The 23399-nt window shown below is 50.5% G+C and overlaps 1 protein-coding gene across 1 annotated transcript in view; it reads right to left on the reverse strand.

Moving 5' to 3' along the window:
- GTF2E1 (general transcription factor IIE subunit 1) overlaps window positions 1-23399 on the reverse strand; it is a 39817-nt gene that overhangs the window by 14209 nt on the left and 2209 nt on the right. The window contains exon 2 of the mRNA XM_068270959.1: window positions 22321-22776. Within this exon, the coding sequence (XP_068127060.1) occupies window positions 22321-22762 (442 nt within the window). The 5' untranslated portion in view covers window positions 22763-22776. The remainder of the gene's footprint in view (window positions 1-22320; window positions 22777-23399) is intronic.

A 23399-nucleotide genomic window follows, 5' to 3' on the forward strand; every position in this document is an offset into this window, starting at 1 on the left:
TCAGTACACAGGTTTGCAGCACTGCAGCAGTTACTGGGTGTCAGTACACAGAATGTCTCCAGCACTGCAACAGTTACTGGGTGTCAGTATACAGAATGTCTCCAGCACTGCAGCAGTTACTGGGTGTCAGTACACAGAATGTCTCCAGCACTGCAGCAGTTACTGGGAATCAGTACATAGAAGGTTTGCAGCACTGCAGCAGTTACTGAGTGTCAGTACATATGAAGTTACCAGCACTGTGGCAGTTACTGGGTGTCAGTACACAGAAGGTTTGCAGCACTGCGGCAGTTACTGGGTATCAGTACACAGAAGGTTTGCAGCACTGCAGCAGTTACTGGGTGTCAGTACACATAAGGTTTGCAGCACTGCGGCAGTTACTGGGTATTAGTACACAGAAGGTTAGAAGGTTTGCAGCACTGCAGCAGTTACTGGGTGTCAGTACACAGAAGGTTTGCAGCACTGCGGCAGTTACTGGGTATCAGTACACAGAAGGTTTGCAGCACTGCAGCAGTTACTGGGTGTCAGTACACAATGGGCTCGATTCACAAAGCGGTGATAACTCAGTTATCACGCCTAAAAGACTTTAGGCGTGATAAGCCGTGCAAAGCTGAGTTAGCACCGCTTTTTCTCTTTATCGCGCGCAAAGTCCCGCACGCAAAGTTTTCCGCGCGCAATCGCGCAATTCCACGCGCAGCGCCCATAGGCTTTAATGGGCACATCGCGCGAACTGCACTGTGCGCCGGGCGATTGCGCGCGCAAAACTTTGTGCGCGGAACTTCGCGCGAGTTTCATTTTATCACGCCTAAACTGAGTTTAGGCGTGATACAGGGGTTTTCACAGGCGTGCAAACACTTTGCACCGCTTTGTGAATCAGTCCCAATGTCTCCAGCACTGCAGCAGTTACTGGGTGTCAGTATACAAGTTTCCAGCACTGCAGCAGTTACTGGGTGTCAGTACACAGAATGTCTCCAGCACTGCAGCAGTTACTGGGTGTCAGTACACAGAAGGTTTGCAGCACTGCAGCAGTTACTGGGTGTCAGTATACAAGTTTCCAGCACTGCAGCAGTTACTGGGTGTCAGTACACAGAATGTCTCCAGCACTGCAGCAGTTACTGGGTGTCAGTACACAGAAGGTTTGCAGCACTGCAGCAGTTACTGGGTGTCAGTACACAGAATGTCTCCAGCACTGCAGCAGTTACTGGGTGTCAGTACACAGAAGGTTTGCAGCACTGCAGCAGTTACTGGGTGTCAGTACACAGGTTTCCAGCACTGCAGCAGTTACTGGGTGTCAGTACACAGGTTTCCAGCACTGCAGCAGTTACTGGGTGTCAGTACACAGAAGGTTTGCAGCACTGCAGCAGTTACTGGGTGTCAGTACACAGGTTTCCAGCACTGAAGCAGTTACTGGGTGTCAGTACACAGAAGGTTTGCAGCACTGCAGCAGTTACTGGGTGTCAGTATACAGGTTTCCAGCACTGCTGCAGTTACTTGGTGTCAGTACACAACGTTTTCAGCACTGCAGCAGTTACTGGGTGTCAGTACACAGAATGTCTCCAGCACTGCAGCAGTTACTGGGTGTCAGTACACAGAAGGTTTGCAGCACTGCAGCAGTTACTGGGTGTCAGTACACAGAATGTCTCCAGCACTGCAGCAGTTACTGGGTGTCAGTACACAGAAGGTTTGCAGCACTGCGGCAGGTACTGGGTGTCAGTACACAGAAGGTTTGCAGCACTGCAGCAGTTACTGGGTGTCAGTACACAGAAGGATTGCAGCACTGCAGCAGTTACTGGGTGTCAGTACACAGGTTTGCAGCACTGCAGCAGTTACTGTGTGTCAGTACACAGAAGGTTTGCAGCACTGCAGCAGTTACTGAGTGTCAGTACACAGATGGTTTGCAGCACTGCAGCAGTTACTGGGTGTCAGTACACAGAAGGTTTGCAGCACTGCAGCAGTTACTGGGTGTCAGTACATATGAAGTTACCAGCACTGTGGCAGTTACTAGGTGTCAGTACACAGAAAGTTTGCAGCACTGCAGCAGTTACAGGGTGTCAGTACACAATGTCTCCAGCAATGCCGCAGTTACTGGGTGTCAGTATACAAGTTTTCAGCACTGCAGCAGTTACTGGGTGTCAGTACACAGAAGGTTTGCAGCACTGCAGCAGTTACTGGGTGTCAGTACACAATGTCTCCAGCAATGCCGCAGTTACTGGGTGTCGGTATACAAGTTTTCAGCACTGCAGCAGTTACTGGGTGTCAGTACACAGAATGTCTCCAGCACTGCAGCAGTTACTGGGAGTCAGTACACAGAAGGTTTGCAGCACTGCAGCAGTTACTGCGTGTCAGTACACAATGTCTCCAGCACTGCAGCTGTTACTGGGTGTCACTATACAGGTTTCCAGCACTGCAGCAGTTACTAGGTGTCAGTACACAACGTTTCCAGCACTGCAGCAGTTACTAGGTGTCAGTACACAGAACAATGTGCAGCATCTGCAAAGCCTGCAAGCGGTTCATGGCCGGCTATTCACACAGCGTCTCTCAGCACATCCACTGCGTTTGACCGCACGCCCACTGATTCTCCAGCGTTCATTGTCTCTGCAATCGTCCCGCAATAACGGAAGCCACAGAGGACAGCTGGGAGAGGAGTGAGGTCACAAAGGAAGAGACAGCCGGGAGAGGAGCGAGGTCACACAGGAGAGACAGCCGGGAGAGGAGCGAGGTCACACAGGAGAGACAGCCGGGAGAGGAGCGAGGTCACACTGGAGAGACAGCCGGGAGAGGAGCGAGGTCACACAGGAAGAGACAGCCGGGAGAAGAGCGAGGTCACACAGGAGAGACAGCCGGGAGAGGAGCGAGGTCACACAGGAGAAACAGCCGGGAGAGGAGCGAGGTCACACAGGAGAGACAGCCGGGAGAGGAGCGAGGTCACACAGGAGAGACAGCCGGGAGAGGAGCGAGGTCACACAGGAGAGACAGCCGGGAGAGGAGCGAGGTCACACAGTAAGAGACAGCCGGGAGAGGAACGAGGTCACACAGGAGAGACAGCCGGGAGAGGAGCGAGGTCACACAGGAGAGACAGCCGGGAGAGGAGCGAGGTCACACAGGAGAGACAGCTGGGAGAGGAGCGAGGTCACACAGGAGAGACAGCCGGGAGAGGAGCGAGGTCACACAGGAGAGACAGCTGGGAGAGGAGCGAGGTCACACAGGAAGAGACAGCCGGGAGAGGAGCGAGGTCACACAGGAAGAGACAGCCGGGAGAGGAGCGAGGTCACACAGGAGAGACAGCCGGGAGAGGAGCGAGGTCACACAGGAGAGACAGCTGGGAGAGGAGCGAGGTCACACAGGAGAGACAGCCGGGAGAGGAGCGAGGTCATACAGGAGAGACAGCTGGGAGAGGAGCGAGGTCACACAGGAAGAGACAGCCGGGAGAGGAGCGAGGTCACACAGGAGAGACAGCCGGGAGAGGAGCAAGGTCACACAGGAGAGACAGCTGGGAGAGGAGCGAGGTCACACAGGAAGAGACAGCTGGGAGAGAAGCGAGGTCACACAGGAGAGACAGCCGGGAGAGGAGCGAGGTCATACAGGAAGAGACAGCCGGAAGAGGAGCGAGGTCATAGAGGAGAGACAGCCGGGAGAGGAGCGAGGTCACACAGGAGAGACAGCTGGGAGAGGAGTGAGGTCACACAGGAGAGACAGCCGGGAGAGGAGCGAGGTCATACAGGAGAGACAGCCGGGAGAGGAGCGAGGTTACACAGGAGAGACAGCTGGGAGAGGAGCGAGGTCACACAGGAAGAGACAGCTGGGAGAGGAGCGAGGTCATACAGAAAGAGACAGCTGGGAGGGGAGCGAGGTCACACAAGAAGTGACAGCTGGGAGAGGAGCGAGGTCACACAGGAGAGACAGCCGGGAGAAGAGCTAGGTCACACAGCAGAGACAGCCGGGAGAGAAGCGAGGTCACACAGGAAGAGAAAGCTGAGAGAGTAGCGAGGTCACACAGGAGAGACAGCCTGGAGAGGAGCGAGGTCACACAGGAGAGACAGCCGGGAGAGGAGCGAGGTCATAGAGGAGAGACAGCCGGGAGAGGAGCGAGGTCACACAGGAGAGACAGCTGGGAGAGGAGCGAGGTCAACCAGGAGAGACAGCCGGGAGAGGAGCGAGGTTACACAGGAGAGACAGCTGGGAGAGGAGCGAGGTCACACAGGAGAGACAGCTGGGAGGAGCGAGGTCACACAGGAGAGACAGCTGGGAGAGGAGCGAGGCCATACAGGAGAGACAGCTGGGAGGAGCGAGGTCACACAGGAGAGACACCCGGGAGAGGAGCGAGGTCATAGAGGAGAGACAGCCGGGAGAGGAGCGAGGTCACACAGGAGAGACAGCTGGGAGAGGAGCGAGGTCACACAGGAAGAGACAGCTCTGAGAGGAGCGAGGTCACACAGGAGAGACAGCCGGGAGAGGAGCGAGGTCATAGAGGAGAGACAGCCGGGAGAGGAGCGAGGTCATAGAGGAGAGACAGCCGGGAGAGGAGCGAGGTCACACAGGAGAGACAGCTGGGAGAGGAGTGAGGTCACACAGGAGAGACAGCTGGGAGAGGAGCGAGGTCATACAGGAGAGACAGCCAGGAGAGGAGCGAGGTTACACAGGAGAGACAGCTGGGAGAGGAGCGAGGTCACACAGGAAGAGACAGCTGGGAGAGGAGCGAGGTCATACAGGAAGAGACAGCTGGGAGGGGAGCGAGGTCACAAAAGAAGAGACAGCTGGGAGAGGAGCGAGGTCACACAGGAAGAGAAAGCCGGGAGAGGAGCGAGGTCACACAGGAGAGACAGCCGGGAGAGGAGCGAGGTCACACAGGAGAGACAGCCGGGAGAGGAGCGAGGTCATAGAGGAGAGACAGCCGGGAGAGGAGCGAGGTCACACAGGAGAGACAGCTGGGAGAGGAGCGAGGTCACACAGGAGAGACAGCTGGGAGAGGAGCGAGGTCATACCGGAGAGACAGCCGGGAGAGGAGCGAGGTTACACAGGAGAGACAGCTGGGAGAGGAGCGAGGTCATACAGGAAGAGACAGCTGGGAGGGGAGCGAGGTCACACAGGAGAGACAGCCGGGAGAAGAGCGAGGTCACACAGGAGAGACAGCCGGGAGAGGAGCGAGGTCACACAGGAAGAGACAGCTGGGAGAGGAGCGAGGTCATACAGGAAGAGACAGCTGGGAGGGGAGCGAGGTCACACAGGAGAGACAGCCGGGAGAAGAGCGAGGTCACACAGGAGAGACAGCCGGGAGAGGAGCGAGGTCACACAGGAAGAGAAAGCTGGGAGAGGAGTGAGGTCACACAGGAGAGACAGCCGGGAGAGGAGCGAGGTCACACAGGAAGAGACAGCTGGGAGGAGCGAGGTCACACAGGAGAGACAGCTGGGAGAGGAGCGAGGTCACACAGGAAGAGACAGCTGGGAGAGGAGCGAGGTCATACAGGAGAGACAGCCGGGAGAGGAGCGAGGTCACACAGGAGAGACAGCCGGGAGAGGAGCGAGGTCACACAGGAGAGACAGCCGGGAGAGGAGCGAGGTCACACAGCAGAGACAGCCGGGAGAGGAGCGAGGTCATACAGGAGAGACAGCCGGGAGAGGAGCGAGGTCACACAGGAGAGACAGCCGGGAGAGGAGCGAGATCACACAGGAGAGACAGCCGGGAGAGGAGCGAGGTCATACAGGAGAGACAGCTGGGAGAGGAGCGAGGTCACACAGGAGAGACAACTGGGAGAGGAGCGAGGTCACACAGGAGAGACAGTCGGGAGAGGAGCGAGGTCACACAGGAGAGACAGCAGGGAGAGGAGCGAGGTCATACAGGAGAGACAGCTGGGAGAGGAGCGAGGTCACACAGGAGAGACAACCGGAAGAGGAGCGAGGTCACACAGGAGAGACAGCCGGGAGAGGAGCGAGGTCACACAGGAGAGACAGCCGGGAGGAGCGAGGTCATACAGGAGAGACAGCCGGGAGAGGAGCGAGGTCATACAGGAGAGACAGCTGGGAGAGGAGCGAGGTCACACAGGAGAGACAGCCGGGAGAGGAGCGAGGTCACACAGGAGAGACAGCTGGGAGAGGAGCGAGGTCACACAGGAGAGACAGCCGGGAGAGGAGCGAGGTCATACAGGAGAGACAGCTGGGAGAGGAGCGAGGTCACACAGGAGAGACAGCTGGGAGAGGAGCGAGGTCACACAGGAGAGACAGCCGGGAGAGGAGCGAGGTCACACAGGGGAGAGAGCCGGGAGAGGAGCGAGGTCACACAGGAGAGACAGCTGGGAGAGGAGCGAGGTCACACAGGAGAGACAGCCGGGAGAGGAGCGAGGTCACACAGGAGAGAGAGCTGGGAGAGGAGCGAGGTCATACAGGAGAGACAGCCGGGAGAGGAGCGAGATCACACAGGAGAGACAGCCGGGAGAGGAGCGAGGTCATACAGGAGAGACAGCTGGGAGAGGAGCGAGGTCATACAGGAGAGACAGCTGGGAGAGGAGCGAGGTCACACAGGAGAGACAACTGGGAGATGACCGAGGTCACACAGGAGAGACAGCCGGGAGAGGAGCGAGGTCACACAGGAGAGACAGCCGGGAGAGGAGCGAGGTCACACAGGAAGAGACAGCCGGGAGAGGAGCGAGGTCACACAGGAAGAGACAATGAACCAGACAACGAGGTCCCTCCAATCACAAGTCACAAGGCGAGTACGAGTGAAATTGTTGCGGGGAGACTTATAGGAGGTATGCGGCTTACTCTGCTGCTGCATAAGTCCTGGCGGCATTAATTACTATTCCCCCTCCAGGTCCATGTGGATGGCGGGGAATGGTGTAATTCAGCTTCCAGCTATTGCTGGCGGCCAAATTACAGTGTTTTAAAAGGAACTTCAGCTCAGTCTTCTGACGGCGCCGAAGTTACTCCCTGTGCGCTGCTATGGGCGTAATTCCTATTACAGCCTATGGTGGCGCCGGCTGCGCACAAATGTCCTGCGCCGGATACGTGTTCGCACAAGGCAGCTTGGATGGAAGGATCTGCAGGAGGGGCGAGCAGAACGGACGTCACACGGCTCAGAGAACGGTCATTTCTGCAGAAAGTTTTATCAGATCCATGTCACCACCTCTGGCCACACCGCCAACCTCTTAACTCCATCTTCAACTCATTGAGCATTACAGCATTCGGTGAAGCCAAAAACAGATGACTGTACCGCACAGTTTGTGAAATGTCAATTCACTAATAAGGGCTATATCACATTCAAAAAGGCAAAAAATTGCAACCGCTAGAGCTTAGCTGTTTTTTGTCAAGTTTAAATTTCGAAATTCCTGTTCCAGGAACGTGCAACACTGCAGTGTGAATGCTCCCATAAGGAGACATTGCACTAGCTATTTGCCGATAACGGCAATTGTCAATTGCATCACAATCGCCCCCCAGTGTGAAACAGCCTAAGGCTATTGAAAACAATCATTACTGACTTGTGAGGCAAATACAGTAGAATCCCTTTATAGAAAACTCCAATGGACTCACCCTTACATGCAGGTACAGTACTGATAGTGTGCTCCTGTGTCCACAACTCTCTGCAGCCTGGATGATGCTGTAGCATTGCAGCCATGCACAAGCAAGTAACAGATGACAGGCAATTCCCTCAGTTATCAGGCAGCAGCTTACACAGGAAGCATAGATCTCACCATTACATGCAGGTACAGTACTGATAGGGTGCTCCTGTGTCCACAACTCTCTGCAGCCTGGATGATGCTGTAGCATTGCAGCCATGCACAAGCAAGTCACAGATGACAGGCAATTCCCTCAGTTACCAGGCAGCAGCTTACACAGGAAGCATTGCAGCCATGCACAAGCAAGTCACAGATGACAGGCAATTCCCTCAGTTATCAGGCAGCAGCTTACACAGGAACCATAGATCTCACCAGCTTTTGAGGTAATCCACGCAGGCCCAGAATAGTGTACAGATAGCGAGCAGGCTACAAGTGGCTGCCAGCCCGCCCACGGCTCATGGGTCTTCGAATAAGGTACGACGCATGATCTCGCCCACTTTCCACTACAGCTGGATAGAGAATACCACTGGGGCCAGAAAACAGGTTCACTATAACAGAAGTTCTCTTATATCAGAGTTATCCCTCGTCTTCCCCACACAGTGCTTGCGCATGCTCTCCGGCAGACCCATCTCAGCAGGAGGCTGCCTGGTAACAAGTGACGCCCATGTGCTGCCCAGCAGAGTTACACTGCATTTTATCAGTTAGTCCCATACTGACTTTATCAGTGTAATTTCAAGTTGATGCCAATTTTATGCACTTTTAATGAAATGCTAATTCTGAGGTGGATACATTTGCTCCAACTCTGAATATTACATTGTGCATGTTTCCATCTTCCATATATTTAAATTTTTCTATTTTATAGATAGTCATGTTAGCATTGTAATCTTACACATGCAATAAAGAGACAGGAGACTTGGGGGTGTTTTTGGGACACATTGAGGCGAAGCTTTTTGTTAACGAATCCCTCAGAAGATGCATCACACATTATAGCACCACCTGCAGGTGGGAGTGTGACACAAAACATGCAGGGCATGCATCATTTCTAAGGCTATGGAAATCACTCCACTATTAGATAGTGTTCAGAGTCATTTAGACTACTCAGGCAGCAATAACCTGAGCTCAGGGCCCCGGGTTCCGGCATTGGCAGCTGCCATGGCGGGGGCAGACCGGATGGTATTTCGGTAATAAGTTATTTGAACTCGCCTCACATCCTCCGCGGCTCCCACACTGAGCCAGGCAGGGAGCGGAGATTATCCGATCTGCGGAGATTTCACAGCAAATCTCTGGAACACAAACGCTGTTATTTCCCACGATGCACAGCAGCTGCCAACAGATCTCTGTCTACAGCCGGAATCTCAATATGAAGATTATGTCTGTGATGAATGCGAGGAGGAGAGAAGGCTGGCGGAACAGCAGAATCCAGGCAGTTCTCCAAAGCAACCGCAGATCCAGCAAACTTTATTGTGGAGTGTGATCTTTCTGCACTGAAATCTGCTACCACTGAATGGTCGGGGTCCGCCTGCTAGAACCACATGACTGGCCCCAGGGCTGTAGAAAGCAGGGCTGTGGAGTCGGTACAAAAATCTTCAGACTCCCGACTCCTCAGTTTCTGAGACCACGACTCTAACTCCGGGTACCCAAAATTGCTCAGACTCCAACTCCTCAACTCCGACTCCTTAGTCTAATACTTAACAGGGCTGTGGATTTTGTACAAAAATCAAGCGACTCCGACTCCCCAGTTTCTGAAACCACGACTCCAACTCCGACTCCGGGTGCTCAAAATTGCCCCGACTCCGACTCCAACTCCACAGCCCTGGTAGAAAGGGAAAAAGTGGAATCTTGGACATCCACACAGATGTGGAATCTTTGTCCATCTGTGACTGCAGATCGCTGAAATGTAGACTATGACTATGGTAGGATTAGATTGTGAGCTCCTCTGAGGACAGTCAGTGACATGACTATGTACTCTGTAATGTGCTGCATGAGATGTCAGGGCTATATAAATACATAATAATAATATGGTAGGACATTAGACTATGGCTATGGCAGGGATTAGATTGTGAGCTCCTCTGAGGACAGTCAGTGACATGACTATGTACGCTGTAATGTACTGCAGAAGATGTCAGTGCTATATAAATACATAATAATAATATGGTAGGATATTAGACTATGACTATGGTAGGATTAGATTGTGAGCTCCTCTGAGGACAGTCAGTGACATGACTATGTACTCTGTAAAGTGCTGCAGGAGATGTCAGTGCTTTATAAATACATAATAATAATAATATAGTAGGACATTAGACTAGGACTATGGTAGGATTAGAGTGTGAGCTCCTCTGAGGACAGTCAGTGACATGACTATGTACTCTGTAAAGTGCTGCAGGAGATGTCAGTGCTTTATAAATACATAATAATAATATAGTAGGACATTAGACTAGGACTATGGTAGGATTAGAGTGTGAGCTCCTCTGAGGGCAGTCAGTGACATGACTATGTACTCTGTATACAGTGCTGCAGAAGATGTCAGTGCTATATAAATAAACAATAATAATATGGCAGGACATTAGACTATAACTATGGTAGGATTAGATTGTGAGCTCCTCTGAGCACAGTCAGTGACATGACTATGTACTCAGTAAAGTGCTGCAGAAGATGTCAGTGCTATATAAATACATAATAATAATATGGCAGGACATTAGACTATAACTATGGTAGGATTAGATTGTGAGCTCCTCTGAGGACAGTCAGTGACATGACTATGTACTCTGTAATGTGCTGCAGGAGAGGTCAGTGCTATATAAATACAGAATAATAATATGGCAGGACATTAGACTATAACTATGGTAGGATTAGAGTGTGAGCTCCTCTGAGGACAGTCAGTGACATGACTATGTACTCTGTAATGTGCTGCAGGAGATGTCAGTGCTATATAAATACATAATAATAATATGGCAGGACATTAGACTATAACTATGGTAGGATTAGAGTGTGAGCTCCTCTGAGGACAGTCAGTGGCATGACTATGTACTCTGTAATGTGCTGTAGGAGATGTCAGTGCTATATAAATAATGTACATAATAATAATATGGTAGGACATTAGACTATAACTATGGTAGGATTAGAATGTGAGCTCCCCTGAGGACAGTCAGTGACATGACTATGTACTCTGTAATGTGCTGTAGGAGATGTCAGTGCTATATAAATACATAATAATAATATGGTAGGACATTAGACTATAACTATGGTAGGATTAGAATGTGAGCTCCCCTGAGGACAGTCAGTGACATGACTATGTACCCTGTAATGTGTTGCAGAAGATGTCAGTGCTATATAAATACATAATAATAATATGGTAGGACATTAGACTATGACTATGTGAGGATTAGATTGTGAGCTCCCCTGAGGACAGTCAGTGACATGACTATGTACTCTGTAAAGTGCTGCAGAAGATGTCAGTGCTTTATATATATATATATATATATATATATATATATATATATATATATATATATATATATATATATATATATATATATATATAGTGATAATACAGTGTCCGTGTGTGACTTTGCAGTGACAGTGGGTGGCAGTGCAGTGACAGTGCTCTCCCTCCGTGAGACGTGACCGTCATAAAGAGGTAGTGTCAGTATCATACTGTATAGCATAGGTGTAATAGCCAGGCGCTCGGAGGCCTGATAATAATGGGCTTGTCACAGCGGATGTCGCGTGCAGCGAGGCTGGAGTCAGAGCCAGGGCAGGGGGCTGACAGGCCTGCAGACATGTGTCCTCCGACGTGAGTCAGCCTGCAGCGCATACAGCCGACCTTCAGCAGGATCTCAAGGTCACTCCGGCAAGACGGGCAGATCGCGGCTCACAGCACACAAGTGATTATGTCATACATTACAGATCGCGGCTCACAACACAGAAGTGATTATTAAACACAAGTGACTCCGGCGGCCACAGAGTGCTCGTGTCACCCAATGCCAGGCTATTATTATGAAACTTAATTCACAATGGGCTAACATTACGTGTCACCAGGCTATGATTATAATTATACTTTATTAATAAGGGCTACCATATTATGCAGCGCTGTACAATAGATGGGGAGACATTAAGTTAGACAATGTTACACAAGGGCACTATAGCTTTTAACAATGGCACACACCAGTACCAGTCGCTTGCTTTCAATTAAAAATCACTCCAGAAATCGGTCCAGCCCTTATACTAATGCTGCCTGAAAGGACACTTTCTGATCATTCCTGTCTGCCTTCTGTTGGCAGCCAGACAGTCAGGCATGCTGGGCCCGGCCTTGCGCCCTATTCTGTCCTAAGGGGCGGGATAGCGGAAGGCAGCTGGCAGCACCCGGGTATAAAGCAAGCGGCAGAATACTTCACTGCACTGCTTGTGGCTCGTTCTTTCGTAGACACCAGAACACATCAGACAGTCAAATCACATTTGTACCCTTCCGGACCTGTATCACATGCCGCTATCTAAGCCCTCAAATACCGGACTTCTGGGTAGAGATATTTGCAGGGGCGTAGCAATAGGGGTTGCAGAGGTAGCGACCGCATCGGGGCCCTTGGGCCAGAGGGGCCCCGAAGGGCCCTCCCTCAACTGTAATATTAGCTCTCTATTGGTCCTGTGCTGGTAATAATCACTTCTATAGATGCTTTGAATAGTGGTAATCACTAACAAGCTGTTCCCCATCCCCTTACTGCACCTCTGACACTGTAGTTGCCATTGGCAGGTTTTGGTGCGTCGTATGAATTGTTATGTATAGAGCGCTTGGGGGGCCCCAATGTAAAACTTGCACCAGGGCCCACAGCTCCTTAGCTACGCCACTGGATATTTGGTTCTTTTCTGTTAGCCGGGTGCATCCTCTAGGTGGCGATAGAACTCCAGCAGAGTTACCGTACATCTTTCCCTACTATCCATGGCAGCCTGGAAGGGGAATAGTAATTATCGCCACCTAGAGGATGCGCCCGGCTAACGGATAAGTACCAGATATTTTTACCTATATTTTTAAATGTTTATTCTTAACACCTGAAGTGAGAGGTATATGGAGGCTGTCATATTTATTTCCTTTTAAACAATACCAGTTGCCTGGCAGCCCTGCTGATCTATATGGCTGCAGTAGTGTCTGAATCACACCAGAAACAAGCATGCAGCTAATCTTGTCAGATCTGACAATAATGTCAGAAACCCCTGATCTGCTGCATGCTTGTTCAGGGTCTATGGCTAAAGCATTAGAGGCAAAGGATCAGCAGGGCTGCCAGGCAACTGGTATTGTTTAAAAGGAAATAAATATGGCAGCGTCCTTATCCCTCTCGTTACAGTTGTCCTTTAAATGACCCTAAAACAAATGTTGAATTTTAACCTCTTGACGACCAGCTAACGCCGATTGGCATAAACTGGTCGTCTGCAAGTTTCCATGGATTTTTCATGTCTGTTCACGGAGGCTGTCTCCGTGAACAGCCGGAGAGCTGCCGATCGCGGCTCGCCGGCAAAATGTAAACACGCGGGGAAAAAATCCCCGCTGTTTACATCATACGGCGCTGCTGCGCAGCAGCGACGTAAGGCAGATCGGCGATCCCCGGCCTCTGATTGGCCGGGGATCGCCGTCATTTGATAGGCTGAAGCCTATCCTACAATGCGCAGGACGGATATCCGTCCTGTGCAGCTCAGATGGAAAGGGAGAGTGAGGGAGAGGGACGGAGCGCCGAAAGCGCTGCGGAGGGGGGCTTTGATGAGCCCCCCCCCCGCAAATCGCAGAGAGCCGGCGGCGATCAGACCCCCCCAGCAGTGACATCCCCCTAGTGGGGAAAAAAGGGGGTAAGTCTGATCGGCAAGGCTCAATCCTGATCGGTGCTGCGGGCTGTAGAGCCCACGCAGCACAGATCATTCAGAAAAGCCCTAGTCGGCAAGTGGTTAAAGGATACCAGAGCCCAAATGAATATAAGAAACAGGGGGAGCAGACATGTATTGTGAGCTGTCCTGATGCTCCCCGCTCCCCCTGTTCTCCTTTCAGCCCCTCCGCAGCCTGTATTTGCCCTCCGGACTCCTCTTACGGTCGGCCGGGAGCGCTCTGCTCATGATGTCACGATGACGCCTTGCGCAGAGCACTCCCGACCGCAGTTGCGTACTTTAGAACGCGTGCAACCAGACAAGTACAGGCGCACTGATTCCCGACTGGAAGAGAGTGCCGGAGGACAATTAAAGGCAGCGGAGGGGTCAGAATGGAGAACGGGGGGAGCGATGAGCATCAGGACAGCTCACCATGCATGCCTGCTCCCCCCGTTTCTCATATTCATTTGGGCGTAGAGTTCAATTAACTGCTGCTGCATCTGCCTTTTACGACGCTTCCGCCGATCTCGCTGCTGAATCCCCGCCGTGGCTTACTTGCTCTACCCGTCTCTATGACAGCAGGTCATGTGAGCGGGTCAGGAGCTGATTTCATTGGCTCCTGGCCCTGTCTTTCAACGTAAGCTGCTCCCATTGGCCAACATTGAAAGACAGGGTCAGGAGGCAATGAAAGCGGCTCCTGACCGGCTCACAGGACTCTGCGGTCATAGAGACGGCAGAGTGGGTGGCCCAGGTTCCTGACGGGCGGCGGTGATGGCGGTTGCAGCGGGTATGTGCAGCGATTCATCAGGATTCCGCCGTTTCTATGCCAGCGGTCCTTAAAAGGGCAGAGACTGCGGGTACTTAAGTGGTTAAACTCCCCCATGCATCATCACTGCATTCACTGAGCCCCAATCATACTATTTATACAAGGACCTGCTGCATCTGTAGAGGTGACCCGGACACGCCGGGCCAATCAGCCGCCCTCAGGTATGCAGCTGGCAGCCCGCACGTGGCATTAGTAGTCGTGGAGGTTTCATGCTACATACTCACCTCGCGATGCAGGGAGGTGGATCCAGCGGCGCCTCCCCCGATCCATCGTCCAGCCAGCAGGTATACGTGACGTTACACGAATAGTGTGAACGAGGCCTCAAGCGATAGCGGTACTTTGCGTGGAAGTCATCAGGGATCTTAAAGATCCAATGCGCCATGACAGTGGTTATCGTTGTGCAACGCTAAGAGATGTTCAAGTGATCGTGTGCATGTACCAACGTACAGCCGGAAACGACCGCGCAAACCAAAAACAAAACAAAAAAAAACGCTGGTCATTGTAAGAATCTAATATTTAGTCTCTGTGTGTGACTACCTTTCAGCATCAGCGCTTGTCCTTATCACCTTCGGAAAGTATAATCCGTTAGCAGATTTCCACAGAATTGGAACGCCAGAGCAGTTAAGAGTTTTTATTGTATCCAACAGGGATACTCGGGGCAATCTTGGTTACGAAACTTATCTTGAAAATAGCATTACGTTAGCCCAAAACACACGAAGCAAAGCAAACATCAGCATGTAACAATACGGATATTGAGCAAAGCTGAGATTAATATGAGAGCGCTCCCACAGACATTTAGGGATCAACCTTATATATGGAAAAACCTCCAGATCCACAAGTGTTAACTAACCACACGCCCCCGAAGGGTGGATATGGGCGGGTTCCAGGTCTCACCCCTATTAAACACTTGCAATTGGCTTATATAACTCTGTGATTGACAGACGGTTCTGCGCAAGCGCAAAACCTCGGTCCATATTAGGAGCATCTTATGACCTGTACTCTAAATACACAGAAATACATGTTTAGGAACAACAGGCCGTTGTTTATAATTCACAACTCTAAGCTGAGACAGTCAGTCTGCACATTTGCTAGATAACGATGCATTTTGACCTGACTCACTGAGCAAACTGTTCACTGTTCTTCAGAATTATACTCTAAATAAATATTAAACCAGACCTCTAAATCTCAGTCCTTTCAGGAAACAATGGTTCATTTAGAATAAGGGCAATACCTGGCAAGAACCTCTTAGGATCTTACAGTCATCGGAAAAAGCGTGAGATCGGTATCGGCTTCTAGACCTTCTCTAGGCCTCTATATAGCCCCATCTACACGATACAATTCCACGTGCGATCGATCAATTTCACTTGGATCGAATTCGATTCAATTTTGGTTATCAATGCAAAATCAACCACACTATCGATCGAGTCCCGATGGGACATGTCGGATTTAATCAATCAAATCGAATTCAATCGATCGCACGTGGAATTGTATCGTGTAGATGGGGCTTAAGACTGATCGTCGGAGGGAAGCAACCTTCTAACGAGGCTGACGGACAGCAGATCCCCGGAGAGGACAGACGTCATTTAATTCACTGCATACGGCTGAAAGGCAGCGAGATCATGGAGGGGAGCGCCCTCTGCTGGCGGCTCAACGTACCAACACCGTATGTGACATGATGTTACATAACGTACACCTGTCCTGACTTCTGCCACCAGACTGCCGCCCCAGCTGTGCTTCTCTGCATACAGCTGAAAGGCAGCGAGATCATGGAGGGGAGCGCCCTCTGCTGGCGGCTCAGCGTACCGACACCGTATGTGACATGATGTTACATAACGTACACCTGTCCTGACTTCTGCCACCAGACTGCTGCCCCAGCTGTGCATCTCTGCATACGGCTGAAAGGCAGCGAGATCATGGAGGGGAGCGCCCTCTGCTGGCGGCTCAACGTACCGACACCGTATGTGACATGATGTTACATAACGTACACCTGTCCTGACTTCTGCCACCAGACTGCCGCCCCAGCTGTGCTTCTCTGCATACGGCTGAAAGGCAGCGAGATCATGGAGGGGAGCGCCCTCTGCTGGCGGCTCAGCGTACCGACACCGTATGTGACATGATGTTACATAACGTACACCTGTCCTGACTTCTGCCACCAGACTGCCGCCCCAGCTGTGCTTCTCTGCATACGGCTGAAAGGCAGCGAGATCATGGAGGGGAGCGCCCTCTGCTGGCGGCTCAGCGTACCGACACCGTATGTGACATGATGTTACATAACGTACACCTGTCCTGACTTCTGCCACCAGACTGCCGCCCCAGCTGTGCTTCTCTGCATACAGCTGAAAGGCAGCGAGATCATGGAGGGGAGCGCCCTCTGCTGGCGGCTCAACGTACCAACACCGTATGTGACATGATGTTACATAACGTACACCTGTCCTGACTTCTGCCACCAGACTGCCGCCCCAGCTGTGCTTCTCTGCATACAGCTGAAAGGCAGCGAGATCATGGAGGGGAGCGCCCTCTGCTGGCGGCTCAGCGTACCGACACCGTATGTGACATGATGTTACATAACGTACACCTGTCCTGACTTCTGCCACCAGACTGCTGCCCCAGCTGTGCATCTCTGCATACGGCTGAAAGGCAGCGAGATCATGGAGGGGAGCGCCCTCTGCTGGCGGCTCAACGTACCGACACCGTATGTGACATGATGTTACATAACGTACACCTGTCCTGACTTCTGCCACCAGACTGCCGCCCCAGCTGTGCTTCTCTGCATACGGCTGAAAGGCAGCGAGATCATGGAGGGGAGCGCCCTCTGCTGGCGGCTCAGCGTACCGACACCGTATGTGACATGATGTTACATAACGTACACCTGTCCTGACTTCTGCCACCAGACTGCCGCCCCAGCTGTGCTTCTCTGCATACGGCTGAAAGGCAGCGAGATCATGGAGGGGAGCGCCCTCTGCTGGCGGCTCAGCGTACCGACACCGTATGTGACATGATGTTACATAACGTACACCTGTCCTGACTTCTGCCACCAGACTGCCGCCCCAGCTGTGCTTCTCTGCATACAGCTGAAAGGCAGCGAGATCATGGAGGGGAGCGCCCTCTGCTGGCGGCTCAACGTACCGACACCGTATGTGACATGATGTTACATAACGTACACCTGTCCTGACTTCTGCCACCAGACTGCCGCCCCAGCTGTGCTTCTCTGCATACGGCTGAAAGGCAGCGAGATCATGGAGGGGAGCGCCCTCTGCTGGCGGCTCAGCGTACCGACACCGTATGTGACATGATGTTACATAACGTACACCTGTCCTGACTTCTGCCACCAGACTGCCGCCCCAGCTGTGCTTCTCTGCATACGGCTGAAAGGCAGCGAGATCATGGAGGGGAGCGCCCTCTGCTGGCGGCTCAGCGTACCGACACCGTATGTGACATGATGTTACATAACGTACACCTGTCCTGACTTCTGCCACCAGACTGCCGCCCCAGCTGTGCATCTCTGCATACGGCTGAAAGGCAGCGAGATCATGGAGGGGAGCGCCCTCTGCTGGCGGCTCAACGTACCGACACCGTATGTGACATGATGTTACATAACGTACACCTGTCCTGACTTCTGCCACCAGACTGCCGCCCCAGCTGTGCTTCTCTGCAGCATTTGTATGGCCCAGTCCCCAGCTGCATACAATCTGCATGCAAGCCGCAATTATAAGCATTTCATGGACATCTCTAGTTACCAGTGTTGTGAGAAATGAAGCTTTCGCAGGTAAAAAATAAATAAATAAATAATATGATTGATCCATTTTCAAGCTGCATACATTTACATAAAACATTTGCTGCAATCCTGCATCAACTTACAATTATTTGCATCTCATTGCCCTTCCCTGTTCATAGAATTCATTGAGGTTTGGTTAGACCTCAGACTGCTCTAATGAAGGGCTTTACCGCTTGTTCTCATCTTAAAGTGGATCTGAGATGAAAAACTAACTATAACAAGTAACTTGTCTATATATGTTACCTAAAGTTTAGATAGTTTACACAGCAAATCTAGCTGCAAACAGCTTTAATAGAATATGATTATTTCTTCCTGTGATACAATGACAGCAGCCATGTTGTTTGTAAACATTACACACAGGCAGGCTTATCTGTATCTTGAGCAAAAAAAAAAAAAAAAAAAAAAAAAACCAATCCCCCCTCCTCCTCCCTTCTCCCCTCTGCCTCTGAAATCTCTGGCTAGTAACACCTCCTCCTCCTTCTGCCCAGACTGAGCTACCATAAGCCCTTGCTACTGCCAAGGCTCTTTGAAAACCTGTGGGCAAGGCTTGTTTAGTTTATAGGGAATTAGAGTATTAAAACAAAAAAGTATTTGGCTTGAGGAATGCCCTATAAACAATAGGAAAGGAACACAATTATGCAATGAGTAAAAGTTCATCTCGGATCCACTTTAACCATTTCAGGACCACAGCCTTACACCCACCTAGTAAAAAACAAAATAAAAAACATCTACGTATCCGTGGCTTCCTCCGGCCCCTGGCAGCCGTCCTGTACCCTTGCCGCAGCTCTGCTCCACGTCAATGGCCCGGGGGTCCCCTCCTAGTTCTGCGTCTGCGCAGTACAGCCCGGATGACGTCAGCGCGACTCTGTGAGCCGCACGTTGGACCACAGGAAGGTGCCGACCTGGCGAGGGCGGCATCTGCACCGAAGGGGACCGGGAGCCAACGGAGCTGCGGCGAGGGTACAAGGCAGCTGCCTAAAAAAGAAGTTAATTTTTATTTTCCCTGGACCTTCCCTTTAAAGGGGACCTGAACTCAGAACTTCCTCTCAGCTCTAAAAGATACGCAACAGCATAATAACCTTTACAGAAAAACATTTATTTGTTACAGCAGATACAAATCCTGCAATAAATCTGCAGTATGTCTACTTCCTGATTCATGAAAGCAGACCTATTAACATCCTGTGCTTTCAAATGAGCTTATCTGCCATTTCTGCCATTGGCAGTCATGTGACACAGGGGTGAGATCAAATTACAACTTGTGATTAGACACCGATAAGGGGTATTAGACAGGCTAAACTCTCTAAATACATACAGAGATAATTTATCTCCATTTTCCTTCTGTCCTGTGCAAGAGTTCAGGTCCACTTTAAAGCATTCAGAAGCACGTGGGTTGAGGAAGTCCTGGTAGGTGTGGCAGCTGCCTGGATTGCATCATGCTGCTGTTTATACTGGAAGGAGGCAGGGCACAGACTAAATCTCTCAGAGAAGATTGCAGCCTGTAGTACAGACGCGGATGTAGGAAGTGTCTGGCCTCCCTACTATCCAAATGATTTTGGATAGTAGGGACTCAAGGAACTCCAAACAGAGTGCTGCATAGAGCCAGGATACAGCATGCCACGTTATTCCAACACAGAGCACAGCCAATCCAATGCAGCACAGGTAGCCTTCATTGGGTAGAAAAGAGGGATCATTCACCAAGGACTGTATAAGTCAGTTCTGCTTTGTCCAATGTGCACAAATGCCACACGTACCACAGTAACAAGCATGGTATAACCCGTCCGCTATGCCTTGCGTGGGGAAGTAACTATGTAAAGGACAATTGAAGTCAGAAGGATATGGAGGCTGTCATATTTCCTTTTAATACCAGTTGCCTGGTTAGCCTGCTGATCCTCTGCCTTTAATACCATAGCCATAGACCCTGAACAAGCATGCAGCAGATCAGGTGTTTCTGACATTATTGTCAGATCTGACAATGTTAGCTGCATGCTTGTTTCTGGTGTTATTCGGACACTTCTGCAAGCAAACAGATCAGCAGGGCTGCCAGGCAACTGGTATTAACAATAAATACATATGACAGCCTCCATATCTCTCTCGCTTCAGTATACATTTAAAGAACTATCAAAGAAACTGTTCTTCTGGCTTTTAGCAAGCAACACTAGAAAGCTTTTCAAAGGTCTCTCACCACAGCCTGTGTGGAAAAAAAAAACCAATGCTTTGTTTATAAGCTGTTGGTAACAATTTGTGTCGGCATCGGGCTAGAGCTATACCGTGTAGCTAGGTTACACTTCTCTGTCACTATTCACAGAGGAATGATTTTCTGTTTGTTCCTGCCCTGCCTGCTTTCTCACAGATCATATGAGAACAGCTGAGGGATTTTTAGATGCAGAGAAGGATCTGAAAAGAAGGCCCTGTACTTTCCTTACTTGGATGCTCCTCCCCCCCCCTCCCCATTCAGAATGAGATCTCCCTGACTGTAAACTATTTACTTTACACTGCGAGGCAGAAAGAGAGAGACATAGGATCAGTTAACTTTGATAGTTGTCCTTTAAGCTTTGTGATAGCAATCCTCATCAGTATTCTCCCCAAGCTCTTTTAGCCGGGTGCTCCAACTGGCTAATTTTGGTTAGTACCCGGCTGTCATTGTCTCACCTCCTCCTATGCTGTAAGCAGAGTTGCACGGGTCCTGCATTCTCCCGTTGCACCCCACCCAGCTACTTTTTCATGCCACCCAGCTGGAAAAAAAATTCTGGGGAGAACACTGCTCATCCTGTCCTACTTACCATGTGACCCGGAACATACACAAGAGAAGTGTACAACTCAACTTCCAGACACATAATGATACACAGGGGGCTCTTCGCTGATGGTAAGAGATAAGTGTTGGTTTACTTAACCTCCTGAGCGTTACTCCCGCTCAGGAGGTTTTGCTAGTTTGTGTCCCCGTGCTTAATTAATTTGATCTATTGGCTGCAAAACCTTTAGCTAGCACTAGGCTAGCTAGTACAGGTGTCCGGCACCCCCCGATCCCCGCTGCTCCCCCGTTTATATGGCTCCAGCGATCGGCGCAGCCTGCCCACACAGCTCCGGTCTTCACTATGGGGAGGATCGAACATGACATCACGACGTCATGTGCAGACCCGATCCTCCCCATAGAGAGACCGGAGCTGTGCGGGGAGGCTGCTCCGAGCCAGGCTGGGTAATGTATTAACTGGCTGGATCGGGGGATCGCAGGCGATCGGGGGGTGCCGGCCCCATATACTAGCTAGCCTAGTGCTAGCTAAAGGTTTTGCAGCTAATAGATCAAATGAATTAAGCATGGGGGACTCCTGGGGCCAGCGAGAGGTATGCCCGACACAAGTGTCAGGAATACCGCTAAGGAGGTTAAAGTACACCTGATGTGAGAGGGATATGAAGGCTGCTATAGGTATTTCCTAAATAAAGCACATTGCCAGGCTAAACTCTCTAAATACATTTAGAGTGCATTTCTCTATGTTTTTCCTTCTGTCCTGTGCAAGAGTTCAGCTCCACTTTAAAGGGAACCTAAAGTGAAAGATATATAGAGGCTGCCATATTTATTTCCTTTTAAACAATGCATATTGCCTGGCTGTAAATAAACCCTAAACAAGTATGCAGATCAAGCGCTCTGACTGAAGTGTGACTGGAATATCTGCATGCTTGTTTCAGGTGTGTGATTCAGTCACTACTGCAGCCAAAAAGATCAGCAAGATAGCCAGACAACTGGTATTGCTTAAAAGGAAATAAATATGGAAGCCTCGCTTTAGGTTCCGTTTAAAGTGGATCCGAGATGAACTTTTACTCATTGCATAATTGTGTTCCTGTTCTATTGTTTATAGGGCATTCCTCAAGCCAAATACTTTTTTGGTTTTGTTTTAATACTATAATTCCCTATAGACTAAACAAGCCACATCCACAGGTTTTCAAAGAGCCAAGGCTCTTTCAGACAGTAGCAAGGGCTCATGGGAGCTCAGTCTGGGCAGGAGGAGGGGGAGGTGTTACTAGCCAGAGATTTCAGAGGCAGAGGGGAGGAGGGAGGATTAGGTTTTTTTTTTCTCAAGATACAGATAAGCCTGCCTCTGTGTGTTTACAAACAACATGGCTGCTGTCATTGTATCACAGGAAAGAAATAATCATATTCTATTAAAGTTCTTTGCAGCTAGATTTGCTGTGTAAATTAACTAACCTTTAGATAAGATATATAGACAAGTTACTTGTTATAGTTAGTTTTTCATCTCGGATCCGCTTTAAGGAAGACCTTCAGTTGAGCTCAGGGGCAGCAGATACTCTGACATGGAATAAGCCGGACGTCACATTACCTGTCATGGGGTCAAACAGCTGGTTGGCCTCCAGGTCGGTGAAGGTGCTGCAGCAGTTGGGACATTTGAATGAAGCTCTGTTGGTGGAGTCCCGCTCGTCAGTCTCGATCCTCCGCCTCATGTGGTCCAGCTTGTATTTCACCACATTGACCAGCAGTTTGTAGTTTATGAAGTAGTAGTTGTGTCGGGTGGTCTTGCCATCGGAGGCGGTCTCCACCCGCATGCGGCATTTAATGAACTTGTCCCCCTTTAATGTGTTGATGACGGAGCGCAGCTGCTTGCGGTCAAACTTCAGGAGCTCCAGCATGTCCTCCTCCTTGACGCAGGGGTTCCGGATGAGGATGTCCAAGGTGAGGGCATGCTCCAGGCCGTAGAACCCGCGAACCACGTACTTGGCCAAGCGCTTCAACACCGCGGGGACCTCGTTAACTGCGTCCGTCATCTTTCCTGGAATGTCTGAAATAACATGCAATTAAAAAAGCATCTCTCAACAGCTCATTGCCTATCTACTTATCCTACCTGCCTTTGGCCTAAAGTAATGTCATATGTGTGAATACCACAATCCACAACCTGGTCACAGTCAGCCAGTACTGGAAGTAGCCATCTGGCATAATAATATATGTGTAGAAGCTCCTTGCTATAAATCAAGCCAAATATCCAGTGATTCATTAAAGGGAACCTACACTGAGAAGGATATGGATTTTTCCTTTTAAAATAATACCAGTTGCCTGAATCGCCTGCTGATCCTGTGTCTCTAATACTTTTAGCCACAGCCCCTGAACAAGCATGCAGATCAGGTGCTCTGACTGAAGTCAGACTGGATTAGCTGCATGCTTGTTTCAGGGTGTGATTCAGCCACTACTGCAGCCAAAGAGATCAGCAAGACTGCCAGGCAACTGGTATTGTTTAACAGGAAACATCCATATCACTCTCAGTTAAGGTTCCCTTTAACCTCCCTGGCGGTCTATTAAGATCGCCAGGGAGGCTGCGGGAGGGTTTTTTTTTTAAATAAAAAAAAACTGTTTCATGCAGCCAACTGAAAGTTGGCTGCATGAAAGCCCACTAGAGGGCGCTCCGGA

The sequence above is a fragment of the Hyperolius riggenbachi genome, chromosome 2 (assembly GCF_040937935.1).
Source record: "Hyperolius riggenbachi isolate aHypRig1 chromosome 2, aHypRig1.pri, whole genome shotgun sequence".
In the NCBI taxonomy this organism is placed as follows: Eukaryota; Metazoa; Chordata; class Amphibia; order Anura; family Hyperoliidae; genus Hyperolius; species Hyperolius riggenbachi.